At 37.4% G+C, this 17,021-nt stretch overlaps 1 protein-coding gene across 1 annotated transcript in view; it reads right to left on the bottom strand.

Annotated features, from left to right (window-relative positions):
- Window positions 1-16,554, bottom strand: part of LOC131053417 (uncharacterized) — a 60,718-nt gene extending 44,164 nt beyond the window's left edge. The window contains exon 1 of the mRNA XM_057988029.2: window positions 16,055-16,554. Within this exon, the coding sequence (XP_057844012.2) occupies window positions 16,055-16,223 (169 nt within the window). The 5' untranslated portion in view covers window positions 16,224-16,554. The remainder of the gene's footprint in view (window positions 1-16,054) is intronic.
- Window positions 16,555-17,021: the final 467 nt, after the last annotated feature.

Raw genomic sequence — 17,021 nt, 5'->3', positions numbered from 1 at the left:
GGTCGTTGTAATGTCCCCTGTTTGTAGGCTATCAATTCCCAAAGGGAAATATACATTACTACTTATCATGCTACATAAATTGTCATATTAAATAACTAGGTTGCTCATAGTACAGTAAGTATTGTCCTTATTCAGGCCCAACCTTAATCTCCTTTTGATTTCCTAGTCCTGGATGGGAGACTTGCTTGTCTACTGCACAGTGATACCATCTCTAATGCAGCCCAGACTACCGGAACCTCAGCACCCTTGGGGCCTACAGCCCAGATTTCAGGATCCTGAGTTCTTTCACCCTTGGGGCTCATCTATCATGAGTTGGTTTTACTCTGCTTCTCCCTAAGAGCATCACACCACTTCTCAGAAAAAAGAAATCAGAACTGGTTAAGGCATAGGTTTTTAACAGGCAAACATCTTTTTGTATTATGCAGTGAACCACGGGGACGCGTCTCCCCCCTTTTTGGGCGCATCCCCCCGTCAGAGACGTCTCGGGGACGGGGGGACGGGGGCGCGACGTCTCCCGCCATCCCGCCACCGCCACCCAAATGACGCCGGGACGTGGAGACGTCCCCGCGTCTCCGCATCTCCCAGGGAGACGTGGAGACGTCCCCACGTCTCCGACGTCTGGGCGTCTCCGTGGGAGACGCCTGGGCATCTCCCCGTCCCTCAAGAGACGTCCAGGCGTCTCTCGAGGGACGGGGAGACGCCCAGGCGTCTCCCGCATTCCCACACGAAAAAAGACAGTTTTTTTATTTTTTTAAGTTTTTTTAAAACATGTGCCTTTTGGGGGGGGTTAAGGGGTAACCCTAATTGGACGTGGGCCCCACCCTACCCCCCAAAACAACACAAAAGCATGTTTATTTTGAATTTCACTCTCATTTTGGAAAACTGATTTTTTTTCCAGCAACTTGAAGAGGAGGAAATACTTGAAGAAGATTGATTGAAGGGGTGAGAAAAGTGACTGCAAGCGTGATAGGAGCTAGAAGAAGCAAGAAGAAGAGGAAGAAGAAGATTCTTCTACATTTTGGAGAGAGTTTTCAAGCACAAGGTAGGGTTTTTCAACTTCTTCTTGTTTTTTTTTTGTTTTACTTTCTGATTTTCATTGTTCTATGTCATTTTTGGTTTTTTTTTCCCTATTCATCTCAAGACTCAAAATGAGATTTGATGTTGAATCTTGAGGGCAAAATGATTCATCATTTTGCCCTCAAGATTCAACATCAAATCTCATTTTGAGATGAATAGGAAAAAAAAATTAAAAATATATTGTTAAACAAGGCTGATTTTATTTTTATTTTTATTTTGTGAAATGCAGTGTCAATTTCACAATGAGCTCCCAAGGCACGAGTGAAGATGACATGGAAATCCATTCTCATAGTGAGAATGATTCAGAATATGAACCTGAAAATGAGGGGGGTGACCATGGGGCTGATCCTGGAGCCCAATCTAGTTCTATGGCAAGTGCACCAGCTAGTACAGGTTGCCCTTCAGAGTTGTTGGCACCATATGCTAGGGGTCATTTTGATCCTAAGTCTCCTCTAAAACAGTTTGCTTCACAAATATCAGTACAAGGCACTGCATCACATTCAAGTGGGGGAACAAGGAAGTGGAAGTGCAATATTTGTGACAGAGAATGGTTCGGTAGCATTAGCAGGGTGAATGCACACTTTCTGTTTTGGAGAGGAAAAGGTGTGAAACATTGTAAGTTTTTGGAGGAACCCAAAAATATACAATACAGAATTGAGTTTAACAGCCTTTGGGGGGTTCTAGATGACACAAATATTTCAATGCCTACTACTTTATCTGCTAGGGCATCACTTCACAACAACCAGAATGTGTCAGTGCCACATACTTCTCATGCTTCGCAGGCGGGAGGAATGATGTTTGGATCTCCATCTACTTCCACTTCTACTGCTGCCAGGGCTGGGAAACGTAGGTTGCATACACCACAGAGCAACCCCATTGCTGATATGTTTAATGTGCAGCTAAGAGATGAGATAGATGAATCCATTGGCAATTTCTTCTTTGCCAATGGCATTCCATTTCATGTTACACAGTCTCCTTATTATAGGAAGATGATGGATATGGTGGCCAAGGGAGGACCATCTTATGTGCCACCAGGGGAGACGAAAATGAGGACCTCGATCTTGGATAAAAGTTATTCCAAGATCAATATTTTGATGGAGAAGATGAAGGCATGTTGGGCGGCATCGGGGTGCAGCATAGTTATGGATGGGTGGACGAACATTAGCCATCGTCCACTCATCAACGTCATGGTCACATGTGCAGAGGGCCCATACTTCCTTAGAGCAGTTGATTGTACAGGGCATCGTAAAGATGCTGATTTCCAGTTTCAGGTCCTCAGGGAGGCTATTGAGGAGGTTGGGCCACAAAATGTGGTCCAAGTAGTGACAGATGCAGCCTATGTGTGTAGAGCAGCAGGGAGACTCGTTGAGGCAGCCTATAGACACATTTGGTGGACCCCATGTTGTGTGCATGCCATGAACAATGCACTCAAGGACATGGGGAAGATTGACTGGATTAGAGGAGTGGTCACCGATGCGAGAGATGTGCAGATGTTTATCTGCAACCACCACACTTCACATGCACTCTTCAGGACCTTCGCGAAGAAGGAGTTCTTGAAACCAGTTGAGACTAGATATGCATCCTATTTCATTCTCTTGGAGAGAATGATTGAGTTGCAAGAGGCATTGCAACTCATGGTTATGACTAATGAGTGGAATAGGTGGGCTGAGGCCAAGACAGAGCAGGGGAGAAGGGTGAAGGAGATAGTGAAGAGTGATGTGTTTTGGACTAATGCGAAATACATTGTCTCCATCATTTCTCCAGTATTCCAGGTGATCAGATATGGGGATGGGGATGCACCTAACCTTGGAGAGGTGTATGAGTGCATTGACTCTATGCTTGACCAGATGAGGGCTGTTGTACGAGTGAAGGACCCCTCTCTAGCATTCTACAATGAGCAAATCCGGCCTATCATTCAGAGTAGATGGGACAAGTTGAACACTCCTTTGCATATGGCTGCCTTTGCCTTGAATCCTAAGTGGTACAAGGCTAGACCGGGTAGAATGACACTGATTGAGGATGATGAGGTGAAGGCGGGTTTCTTTAGGTGCATAGAGAAGATGTTTGATTCCAAAGATGCCGGCACAATGCGCACTGAGTGTGGAAGATTTGCCACTCTTAGAGGTTATTCAGATGCGGCAAAGATGGATATAGACACTATGGCACAGGAGGACCCACTTTTGTGGTGGACTTGTCATGGCCCAAAATCTTTGACCACCACTCTAGCCATCCGTTTGCTATCCCAGGTTTCCAGTTCTTCAGCTGCTGAGAGGAACTGGTCTACATATAGCTTCATCCACTCTCTTAAGAGGAACAGACTTACCTCTAAGAGAGCAGAGAAGCTTGTGGCTGTACACAGTGCTTTGCGTCTCATTGACCGCAAGACACTTATGTACAAGGAGAGTCCAGCGGCACGATGGGATGTAGAGCCAGAGGAGCCTTCACAGATTGATGAGGATGATCCTACCACTTCAGATGCAGGGCTAGTTGGTGTGAGCTTGAGGGACCTTGATCCTCAGGAGTCCAGCAGTTCCAGTGAGGAGGAGTTCGCAGATGATTAGAGGCCTCCATTAGCTACAGTTTGAGTTTTCACTTTTCAGTTTTGTCATTTTGTATTTGACTCGTCTCTTTTGTAATGCTATTGCTACACGTATTTGTATTTGGCTACTCATTGTAATGATGAATCATGTAATCATCTTTATTATTATAGACTTTGCAATGGCATCAGATATTCATATTTTTCGTTTTCCTTTTTCGATATTCATATGATAGAAATGAGAAATCTCCAATTTGACAATTTCATTTGTCAAATTTTATTTACTTTTAGCAATTAGTTACGTATCACTAATCTAAGTAATCTTGTTATTTCCTATAGTTTCATTTGAAATCTAATTCTTATACTGTTATACTGTTATACATCTTTTCAAAACTAGTTTTTCAAGTACTATATGTATATATATGAGCACCACCACCCCGCTGCCGTCCCCCCGCCGTCCCCAAATTTAGGCCCTTGGTCCCCCCGTCCCAGAAACGCGTCCCCCTCATCCCCCCGTCCCCCCGTCCCCAACGCCCGTGGAACACTGGTATTATGTCAACGTTCTAATACTTAAAAGATTTTAGATATATCTGATATTTATCTTATTATTATTATCTAACAGTCATGAAACACTAATTCATCAACTTAGATGCTTATTTAAATTATAAAAGGAAAATATATATAATAGGTATGACTGACATACATATTGCAGTCTATATTAATATTATTAATATTACTACAAAATTCCGCATAAGAATATTAACAGGCTTCACATATTAAGCACACATATTCAGCACATCCCTATGCCAAGAACAAGGATGTTCCTACCTGAAAGTTAATAACAGATCTAATCTGACCTGATCTGATCGATGGTGATTGTCAGTGATGCAACCCGACCTTCTTTATGAGCACCGACTATATATAATAATTTCTGATCCATTTAATGGTTGCAGATAATGGGTGTATTTCATTCTCCTGCCCCTCCTCCCTTCTTCCATATTGAGGGCATCTTTAATCGTTGTATGGGCATGACCCTTTCAAGGGTTGCACAGATTAGGGAAGACATGACTGTTTGTTAGCACAAGCAATGATTGATAAAGGAACGATTCAACAGTGGTTACATTTAATGGCAACGATCAGAAACGAATAAACATGTCCAAGCAATCAGGTATTAATTATTAGTTTGTTAATCAATATTTGTTAAGGCTAACCATTACTAGTTTTAACCGATCAAGTATTATGATCACTTTCTTTCCCGAATATTTTAAAATGAGTGAACAAGTAAATAATATTATTAATCAATAGTTATTATTGTCCATCAAATATATCAACGGATACAGGAACATGATACTATCATCATAATTGCTGCCAATAAACACTAAAGGCTGATTATCATTGTCTACTGTTGAGGGGACAATCTCTGACACCTGCAGTCCACTTAGTATTTTCTTTAATAATTAACTTTATTTATTTTGCAGGTTACTAATCAGGATGAATGCAAATTTTTATACATACGATTTTTATTGAATGTATTTTCTGAATTTATTTATTATTATATTTGTTTCAATTACATTGCTATGATAATGAATATTTATTCGGGGCATGACAGTCGTTCTCCCTACATGCAATCCTCCTCCATTCTTCCATGGCTGGAGATCTTTGGGCTCATAAACAGTCCCTCAATGTATGGATTGAAAGGGGAATTGCAATAGGGTGCCCTTGGCCATTCTCTCCCTCTCAAAATGCAATAGGGTTCCCTAATAGCTGTTCTCCCTACTTGCCACAATAGCAGGGTGCCCTAGAGCTGTTCTCCCTAAATGCTAATTCCTTCCTTACCCTTTTGATAGACTGTTGCACTATTGCTAAGGTGTCCTGTATGCTATGCTGCTTATGCATCACACCAAATGCTTGGGTATATATATATATATATATATATATATAGGCTGATTAATAATTCTGAGTTTGCCTGTGTTCTTCCTTGATCGATTGTTTTTCTCTAAGTTGCCGGTTGCCGGTTCGGATTCGGAGATTCAGGTTCACAAATTCATTCACTTTTTGGGGGGGTGGGTTCGGGTTCTCTTTGGGTTCGTTCGTACAAACACATATAGAAATAAAAAATAAAAAATATATGCATATATGCAGCAGCAAATAAGTTCATAATACAGCTCTGTCAAGTGTCTCATCCCCAAATGAGATGTGTTTTACCTTTTTGGCCTTTTTAGTGGTCTATTTAAGGGTTGGAGGGTCGAGTTGACTAAAATAGGCAATAAAAAAACTTTATAAAATTTGTAGAACGTGTTTAATCATCAAAATTCGGCCTGGGTTCTGCCACTGAATTTCAAATTCGCTGGAAATTCCCCAAAATTCGCCCCGGGTCCTTCTCAGCGAACCCACAGGGCAAATTAGGGACCCTGGACGATGGAGAGAATTTGTAGAGGACCAGAATTTGGACAGAACCAAACCAGGAGCCAGCGATTTTCCAGAAGAATCTGGCAACTTAGGTTTTTCTTATTATTTTCCTATCTCCCCCCTTATCTCATGGAACGACCTCTCTTATAGATATCTTGTCTCATTGTGAGACATATCTCTTCACTGTGCCCATTTGAATATTATTAACAAACTTTATTTAACTTCAGTTTATTTTTGTTGATTTCTGATCGCCACCCTTTGTATTAACATACATGATCATTATCTTCCATTGATTGTTGCAGCTCATAATATATATGCTGCTATAATATATTCACTGCTTCTTAATGCTCTTTAATTGCTATTAATCATTTCCTTTCCAATATGGTTGTTGCCTTCCATATTATTCTCTGCTACTAATAATATTAATTTCTGCCTTTCTATTCTCTAATCCATCGCTCCCTTCCTTCTCCCAGCCTTCCTCCATTTAGGATAGTGGTTTTATATATATATATATAAAACCACTAAGGAAGTCGGCCAGCATTAAGTAATAACCATTCGGTTATTTTGATATTTGTTCTCCAATAGCAGGTCGGCCAGCATAGTGAAGGTCGGCTTTAAGAATATGAATTTATTTTCCTTAGTTTTGAACTAATCAAGGTTGGCCCTAAATATCTTGCCTGGGCTCTTTTATTAGCTCTGCAATTTATATTTATAAAGTTTCAATTTCCTTCAGATTGGCAGAGACATGACATCCATGGTGTTTTGTAGCTGCATGGACTCATCACTTGCATGTTGTAAATTCACAGAAATTTGAGTTTGTGTATGAATGCATATTGCAAATTCAAGGAGATTTGAGTTTTTTCATATAAATACATGTTGCAAATTCAGAGAGATTTGAGTTTGCATGTCAATGCATGTTGCAGATTCATGGAGTTTTGAGTCAACATGGACTTGCATGTTGCAAATTCATGGATTTTTGAGTCTACATGGACTTGCATGTTGCAAATTCCTAGTCATTTAGATGCACATACATTCACTTGATGTGAATTTGTAATATGCCATTATTTGAAAGATAGATGTGTTTCAAATGTGTCAACAATTTCATATTTGCATGTATGGTTTGCAGATTTTGTGTTAATTGATATTTTTGGTTTTGTAGATATATGGATGAATGTTCTTCAAAATATAGTTCTTAAGGATTGTTCAAATATGAGACGTTTCATATTTGCATGCATGCTTCATAGTTGGTTAGAGGAGATCAGTTACAACTTTCTCCATGCTAGAGTTTTGGTGCAGGTATGTAATCAGTCACTCAACATTTTTGTAATGGTTCTTGTTGGGTTTTTGTAGTGGATTAGTGGTAGTTCTAAACTGAGAAGGACCTTGTAGTGGATAGCTTTGTGGTTTTGCAATAGTGTATTTTAGTAGTAGATGCATTCAACAGTAGGTGGTTTTGTAGCAGTGAACTTCAGCAACAAACATGTTTCAAATCTTGTGGTCTTCGTATCTATGTCTTTATTGGTTGTGACTTTACTAGTTGTGACTCCATAAATTGTGTCTTTGTTGGCTGTGACTTAGGTAAGAGTGACTTCATCAATTGTGTCTTTGTCAGCTATATTTTCAGCAGCACTGTCACTTCATTAGCCATTGAGTTGAACTTCATTAGCAAGAACATAGTTGCTTGTGACAGATTGTCTTCTAGGTTGAAAATGGTGACTATGATGCCATAGAAGTTCTAGCATGCATTTGGAGTTTGACGTGACATGGTTGAATTTGAATTTATCACAGAGATGCTCATCATGATGCCAAGGGTAGCTTTCGATCACTTATAAAACATAGTTGCTTGTGACAGATTATCTTCTAGGTTGAAGATGGTGGGTGTAATGCCATGGAAGCTCTAGCATGCATTGGAGATTCGGCATGATGTGGCTGAGCTTGAAAATTTGTCACAGAGATGTTCATCATGATGCCACAAGTAGTAGCTTTCAATTACTTTTAGAGCAAGTTTTGGCAATGATGTCTTATTGTGCCATGGTAGACCCTAGATTATGTTTTGTAGTTTTGGCTATCCTTTGGAGATAGATGATCTATTTTAAATATGTAAATCATGAGGTCATGACGTGTTCCTAGATTTTGTAGTTTGTACTAATCATGTAGAGGGGATTTTGGTAGTGATTAGAGTCGACTTCTTGTGATGATCCTATTTCCCACAATATTGAGTAAATTTGTAATCAAAATGATTAATAGTTACATTGAAACTTATGAATTTCTAAATAAGAAAATTATAATTTACGAGTACAACAATTTTTCCTAGATGTATTTAAGTAAAAGAAATAGAGAAAGAACATTAAAAATAATATTCAATTTATTTAGTGTAGGGAAAAATACATATTTGTGAAATATTTGTTAAGAGGGTTGGCCTTTTCTCTAGCTGATTGATCACAGTATCAATTTCTGACAAATAGTTCCTGTGTAAATACATAGTGTGCCTACTCGCTCAAAAGCATTGGCTAGGGCAATCCTAAGTGTACTTTGTACCTTGAGTTGGACACACTCTATGTTCCCCTTCCTCTAGTGCCCACTTCTTGTATTCTCACTCAAATCAGATAAGAGAAATCACACCCACTCTACTCATCAAGTGTACATGTTAATAACAAATTTTCGTAGGTAGTTGTCCAGCCAATATACTTCCTAAAAAGACCCCTTCATAACAAGAGGGTTTTATCACTCCACTAAAATCAAATGATTTATATTCTTCTTCTTTTCATATTTTTTGTTCTCGGGACTTATAAATGAATTACATCCCATTTCTTTCTTTTTTACTTCTTCACTCCAACATATTATTTTTAATAATTTACTTTCATTCTTAAATACTTCTACCCATATGATGATTTTTTTTCACTTCTTTTATTTATTTTTTCTTTTCTTTTTAAGTAAAAAGTTTTATAACACTTTTGGTGTTGAGAACAGTGATCATTTTTCTTGGGGGAGTTTTTGGATACTAAAATTGGAGTTTGGTTGGCATTATATGATTGGTTGATGGTAGATACACTTTGTGTGAAGCTAGAGATCTCTATCATATTGGATATTTCAAACGACCAAGGAGCCCACATAAACAAATTAATCAAAAGGACACAATGAAAGTCATTTGATGATGGATTACACCATTATGAATGCTATCAAGGATATTTTGGAAGAGCCTTAAGAAGGTGAGAGAATGGCAGAAGAAATTTTAAATTAACTCTCTAGAAACCCTTAGAATGGAGGAGGTAAGGCAGATTGGATCCTTTGAAGATTTAGGACAGAAGCAAAGTGTAATCAAGAAAGCCACGAGTAGCACCATCATGCAATTTACCAATGAGAAAAGAGAAGATTTAGGACAAAGCAAATGGGGAAGAGATAATACAATGTATTAGTTTAGAAAAAGAAAGGCATGACTGGTAAACTGATCCCAAACTCTTCTAGCAAAAGTGATTAGGAAGAGCCAAAATGCTGATCTAAAAATTGAAGATTGCCTTGGAACAAAGAGGACATGAGTTCCCCTGCCAAGAGACAGTAATTAAAGGTTCTTATAACACAAGAGATACCAGATATCTTACTTTTGCAAGAGATGAGATTAATAAAGGCACATTGGAGAATTTCAGAAGATCCTAATGGTATAGATCGAAAAATCACCAAAGTAGATGCAATGGTCAAGCTACAAGTGTGGTTATCTTTTGAGATCACAAATTTACATCTTGTGAAGTTCTAGAAACCTCAAGGACTGGATCACTTGTAAGGTACATAGTATTAACTCCAATTTACATTTCTTACTTCTATGGGTATAGAGGTAGGAATCAAAGAAATGCTTGATTTGGTAGGACTCCTTTTAGGGAAGAAAGAAATGGATTACTGAAGATATTATAACACAATGATTGAAACCTCCAATAAGAAAAAGTAATTCCATAAAGTTATCAAAAAAAAAAGGCTTTACATCTTTGAGATATTAAGCTAGAATATGGGTTTTTCGCTTAGAATAATTGTAAAAAAGGTTTAAGTTTATAGTTGCAAGATTACACAGCTTTCTTAAAAATGAAGATTGGTTTAGTTTGAATCTTGTGCATAAGTCTAAAGTACCACAAAACAGGAATTTTGATCATTGGCCTACCTGCTTATGGATTCTTGAGGATAAGCCAACCACAAGAATTTCTTTCTTCTTTGAAAGATGCACCTTGTAACATCCAAAATTTGAGAATTTGATAAAGGACTACTGTGTTGAGGACGTTATGGAACAAGATAAGAAGAAGTACAGATATTCTAGAAAGTTAGAAGTTCTAAAAGCAAAGTGGCAAAGATGGAATAAAGAAGTCTTCAAGAATATTCTTTTTGGGTTAAAGAAATCTAAGATGTCATTCAAAAGCATGGCTTAAACAAAGCCTACAAGGTGAAGGAAGAAATTGCTCACATGTTGGTAGATCTTTATAGAAAGAAGGATTTTTAAATATAAAGAACTAGAATCTCGTGGCCAAAAGAGGGACATAGGGATTCTAGAAAGAGGCTTGGATTAAAATTCACCCCCAAAAAGTGTAGCTGAAAGAGATCCAATTTAAAAGTTGTCAACACGTGATGACTGTTAGATCATTCAAAATGAAGTTCATTGGCATATTCAAAGATGTAAAGATTTGGGTCCCTTGTGTGATCAAAGGATCCCTACTATGCTTGAGCTTCAACAAATCCTATATGCCTTTAGAGTTCCTCAAAGAGAGATTTTGGATAATTTGCAATTGAATATTGATGATAAAAAGGATTTTATAGTAAAGGAAGGTTATCTTTTAAAGGTTAAAATGCCTTTAAATCTTTTAATCCCAACTTTGGGAGGAAGTGTGGACAACCAAAGCATGGCTTAAGACACGGGCATTTCTTTAGATATTAATGGAAAGAATGATCTTTACAGGACAACAATGAAATAAAAAGGATTTTTAGGGACCTTTTAGGTGTGTATGTCTCATAGGGAAGCAAAACATGTCCAACATCTTATCCTAAATTGCAAAATTAGAACAAGATTTGGTGAGGCATTCTAAGTTAGTTCAGTGTGTACTCGATCTTTCAAAATCTTTTAGATGAGCACAGTGCTAACTAACAGTTGAAAGAACAATAAACAATAGCAAAAATATTGTAGAAAATGGCTGTGGAAATAATTTGATGGTCCTTATGGATTGAGAAAAACATCACAATGTTTTGGGATGCTACAAAGAGTGAGGAAATGAAAATATGTCTAGTGAGAACTATGTATGAGATTATATTATCCAATCTTATAAGAAAACATGGGAGCTTGCTCCAAGAGATCTTGGAAGTCATCGTCAAAATCAAGGATGATATCCAACGACTTCACCACAAAAGGGGTGGACAAAGTTGAATTTCAATGAGGATTCAATAGGGAACCTAGGGATAGTCAAATTGGGTTGTGTGAAAATAAATTCTCATAAAGAAGTGATGATTTATGAATAACAATGCATTGGGGTCAATCCCAATAATGTGACGAAAGGAGGTATTATGGCTGCCCTTAGATTGAGCACTCAAATAAACATATAGAGATTGGTTACCTAGGGAGATTTGATAATCCTTAATGGTTATCTTAGTTAGTTTAGGTAGTTTCTAATTCTGGCTTCTGTTTACGTTTGTTTCTTTTAGAAACATTGTAATGTAATTGCCTATATATGTAAACTCCATTTTCATTATTGTATATACAACTACTATTACATGGTATCAGAGCCAGTCTAGATCTGACTCCCTCGTGGGGGGGCCCAGGATTTTGGGAGGGTTTTCCAATTCTATAATTTGCGTGTTAGTTTTCTAGAAATAAATTTAATTCTCATTTTTTAGTTGAAAAATATTCACTTGCTTGAGTAAAATGGTCTTCATGCATTTTATTGACAAGGAAATAGAGGGATAAATTGTTAGGCTGATTTGTAAATTCCCAAGTCAGAGGTAGCCAAGACAAAGCTTCTTTTCAAAAGATCTCTTCTAATATCCTTCAAGATGGCTTGGCTCATAATAAAGTTCTACCCAAATTGAGTGTTTGAACTCCAGCGAGTGGAGTATCAATGGTAATTGTTGAGGAAGGTGTGCAATGTTTTTAGGTCTTTCTCTTCTGTCTACAGAATTTTGCTTAATGCGTTCATTAGCAATCTTAGACTGAGTTTGGGATCTTGTTGTGGCTTATCCCATGTTGTGCTTTGGTGTGTGTACTTGCTGGCTGACAGTTAGAGTGTTGTTTTAGAAGAAGAGACCTTCTTTTGGCATTGTCAAAATGAAAACATATTTCTACATTGTGGGGTGTGGTACTTCTTTTTTCCTTTCACCAACATTGGTGAAGTGATTGACATAAATGGCATCTTGAATGAATAATGCCTGCATTTTCAGAAGGCTGAATAAGAGAAATTTAGCACTGTCATGCAGACTTCTGGCAGTCAAATATCCTGCAAGCAATTTTGTCGTCTTAACAACTTTCCTTCCTAGATACTGCAGTGCTGTTGTTTCCTCACTGCAGGCTAGTCATTCACACCCTTCATGGTATGGTGTTTGGCTGATTCAGAGCTGTGTAGACAGTTTAATATTGCCCATTTCAAAGTGAATCTTCCTGTTAGCCATGGTTCTAATTGACTATGCACATCTAGCACCTTTTGGTATCTCTAAGTGATAATTGAAATTGTGGATGTAAATATTTGAACTGGTGCAGCTAACTAGAGTGGTTTGGTACAGATTATGAGTTTTTAAGTTTCCTTACATATGGAAGCTATGTTTTCTCTTATCTTTTCTATTTTGATCTCAGTGACAATCTTTACTTTTCTGGTTCATTGCTTCCCCCTCTATTCCTTATAGTCTTTGGGTGTGTTGTTTTTTTGCCATTTCTTCTTCAACAGCAGAGATTCTGATGTGCAGTGCAGGGCATGGGATTGTTTGCTACCTGCAGCCAATTCATTATCTGTGTCTTCTTATTCTTTTCATCCATATTATAAATCATTTCAATAAACCAGAAGAGCTTATTTGCATCTCTAATTCTAATGCAGAAAGCTAAACAAAAATGATGATTTTACAATCAAAGGCAGGGACAGAGAGTGACAAAGATCAACAGAACATTACAGAAAAAACTCAAAAAGAAATGGGATAGGAATGAGGAAGGAAATGATCTAAAAATGTGAAAGAATGGGTACCAAAGCCAAATTTAGAATCTCTCTCAAACAAATTGAAAATCTGGAGGCAACTGCTAAGAAGCCTGGAAGGAAGCCTCTTGGAGAATGTTGGCTTCCTTTAATGTCACAGAAGAAGATGTTGAAAGCAATACCATCATGAAAAGTTCAACTAGAACAATTAACAATGTGATATTTCTGTATGAATATCTACATGAGACTGTTATGTCCAGTGTCACTTTTTGAAAAAACAAGTAGAGCCTAAAACAAAAAAAGAGAAGGGTGATTTGGCCTTGACTAGCAAAGAATGATACTGACTAAAGCTACTTCTTGAAGTTTCCTTATTTCCGTCTTTGTTTATTTGTTAATAAGAGGGCCAAGACTTATGACCTAGCTTCCATGTCTGCTCATTCCTCTCTTGTTCAGATGCCTTTTCAGTTTCCTGGTATGTTTGAATGTGACTTTTAAATTTTTTGATTAATATGATACTTTTAAATTTTATCAAACAAAATAGTGTGATGGAACAGTTTAGTCAACAAGCCACATTGAAAGGATTTCAAAACCAACCTTTCTGTTTGTATATTCCTTGAGCAAGATAGACAGTTCAAAAAAGGTGCTATATGGAATACACAGAAGGGGCGTGTAAGGTTGCAAATTATTTTTCTAAAAGTTCCTTTTTCTGGTCAATTTAATGTTATAGAGGAGGCAAATCTATTTGAAGAATCCATTGGCTAGTCTGAAAAAGGAGTTTGGCCTCCATTTTAATCCCAATATTCAGGAAGGAGGGGAGCAAGCATGCGAGAGAATGTATAAAACTAGCTATTAGGAATAGAGGCAGAAAAGAACTCTCTCTAAAAGGCCTGAGTACATAGAAGGAGGCAGTCTCTTTGAAAAATTCCTTGGCTAGTTTAGAGAAACAGATAGGTCACCATTTTAATTCCAATATTCGAAAAAGTTGGGAATGGGCTAGTGTCTTCGGTGCTACAGCATTCCCAATGCATAAAAAAATTCTACTCCTGATCAGAAGGAGGAAAAGGAAATGAAGCATAGCCAAACGAGCATTTGGGTTGAAGGACGTGGCAATCGGTGGGTGTGCGGGAAAGATGTTAACATGATGAATCACTTGGGTGACCTGAACATGAGTATCCCAGCTATGGCTTCAAGGAAGGTAGCAAGAGAAGACCATCTAATGGTCCTACTGGTAATGATAGAGGAGATGGCAGTAGTATGGTACTATGGTGTTTGCTTGTTTCATGGCTGATCATATACAGCCTGGACGAAATTCAAGATATGGAGATAGTTAATGACCTTGGTTCTATTATAGAAAAGAAGATGGTGGGGAAAGAATGTAGAAGTTAGTCAGAGGTGATGGTTGATGGTGGATCCACAATTGGCTGTTCTACGAGTAATCACAAATTGACAAAAAATCATTTTTTAAATTTACTTCTAGAATATTATTCTGATTTCAAAATTCCTAAATCTGTGTGTAAGAACAAGTGCAGAAATTACTGAAAAGAAAAAACAGAGTAGAAACAGGAATTCACATGGAAGATGCAAGCATTTATCCCACACAAACACTCTTGCAGAAAACGCCAGAGAGGTATATTTCGCACTGACACTATTCCTTTTGCTGCATTCAAGGACAATGTTTTGAAGATATTTGTTCACTTTGGAAAAAGTACATTGCAATTCCTCAAATGACCTACGTTGGTGATTTTATGTGCCAGCTATTTGGTTCTCATAGATTACAAAAATATTAAAATATAAATAACTACTTATGTCCATTATCTACTAGCTATTTCAATATTGGTCCATACTATTATCTCATGCCATTAAGACCTCTCTTTATTTAGTACGAGTTCTGTTCAACTAACTCCTATAAGGGTGATCATAGATGTTTAATTGTACACTTAATTTTAGGAATTTTGTTTGATGAAACTCAAGGTGCGCCTGAACTAAGGTTCTTATGCTGTGTGAACATTGTTCATCGGTTATTCATTCGTCCCAATGTTATATAGATCTCTAATTGTACAAGATTGCACAATTTTTGTTTAAAAATTATGTTTATCAAAATTCAATTTTTTTTGCAATTTTATAATGTGCAAAAAAAAACCTTACAACTTCTGTTTCCGAAACCTGTCGTCAGATGGTTGCTCTATATGTGCAGCTCATACAAAAGACACATTCCAAAAGCATACAGTTCCAAATACAACCAAGAATAGAAAATTCGAGGCTAAAATATGCATAGCTAGGCAAAAACAAAGTCTACAGTACTCTATATGTTTCCAATCTAAAAATCTTGAAAAAAGGCCGGGGGCTGTGACATGGAGACCAAGAAATTCGTAACGAAAAATAGAATGAACAAGCCCAGTTACTGGAAACCGCAGAAAGATCACTTGTTGCATAAGAGCAGAAACATTAAGGTAATCTTTTCCTTCATTAAAAGCGGAAAATTAATAATGTAAGCAACCTTCATGAATTCCTTCCCTGCCAAGTAAAGCCAAAGTCATGCATTGCAATGTAATTCAATTCCACAAATTTAAAGGAAACGATATCGGCTTTAAATCCCTACAAACTCGAAAGAAATCCTGTAAAAGAGAGTAAAAAGGCTCAGAATGGAGTCATTTTCTTCTCCATCCTTCAATTCAAGGCAGAGCACAACAAGCAAGAATGACAATCTGAAATACATAAAACCAAATTTGAATTTGAATCCCTGATAATTCAAAAGTAATTCTCCAAAAGAAAGAAAAAGACTCAAGATAAAGCCATTTCTTGTCCATGCTTTGATTTTAGACAGAGCAAAGCAACCAAGATTGACAATTCCGAACACATAAATTCCAAAGAAACAGTTCGCTACACTTACCATCACAAGGCGACAAGATTTGAACCCTCTCCCTGCCCGGCGCCACCCTGGGGCTCTTATTCTTACTCTCATCACTCTTTCTTTTGCAATTTCCTTCCTCTGAAGCAAGAGAAAACGAAGAAGAAGAAATTTGTATGCAATAATCCGTGGTGGTGGTCGTCACAGTCATGCTGCTGACTGTTCAGCTCTTTCTCATCAATTCATTCTCTCTGCAACACTAATTGTAGTAGAAGTTTCTTTCTTTTCTTCCGCGTTGTTTCTTTCTTTTTTCTTTTTTACTTCACATGCCGCAAAAGTAGAACAACGACAACCGGCTTCATTTCCCGGTGACTGAAAATGATTTGGAACTAGAATTAGTGTTTGCTTTCCAGGTAGTGGTTTCTGTTTGGAAGCATGGGTGCCAGACTCCATCGGCAGTGCCACCCCACACACATTTATTCTTCCTTAATTTTGTTAATGAACATCAAGTCCTTTCTCGACCGTTTCAGTTTGTTGATTTAGTATTCACATTTTTATAAGTACTGTTTTTAATTTCAGTCCCAACAATTTATACATTGTAGGTAAGATTGTCCCCTTTTTAAGAAAGGTTTGGGTTATTGGATCTTCTGGACTGTTGGGTAAAGACTATGGGGTCTTTTGGATTTTTGTCATATTTTAAATATTTTAATTTAGTGTTAGAATTATTGATGTCAAACATTAAAGTTTAGTGAATTGTAGATATTGGTTTTCAATTTTTATTGTAGATGTTCAATTCTTTTGGTTTAGTGAATTTTAGATATTTGATTTCCATTTCTTATTGTACAATTTAACGTTTTGATAATATTAGTAGCTAATAGTTTAGTGTAAAATTAATGGGTCTTTTGGATTATTGTTATTGACTTGATGTTAAATATTTTGACTTACTGATTACAGCTTGGTGAATTGCAAGTATTTGGTCTCCAATTCTTATTATACAATTCAATGTTTT

Source organism: Cryptomeria japonica, chromosome 7 (assembly GCF_030272615.1).
Source record: "Cryptomeria japonica chromosome 7, Sugi_1.0, whole genome shotgun sequence".
Classification (NCBI taxonomy): domain Eukaryota; kingdom Viridiplantae; phylum Streptophyta; class Pinopsida; order Cupressales; family Cupressaceae; genus Cryptomeria; species Cryptomeria japonica.
This window is presented reverse-complemented; position numbering and strand designations above follow the sequence as displayed.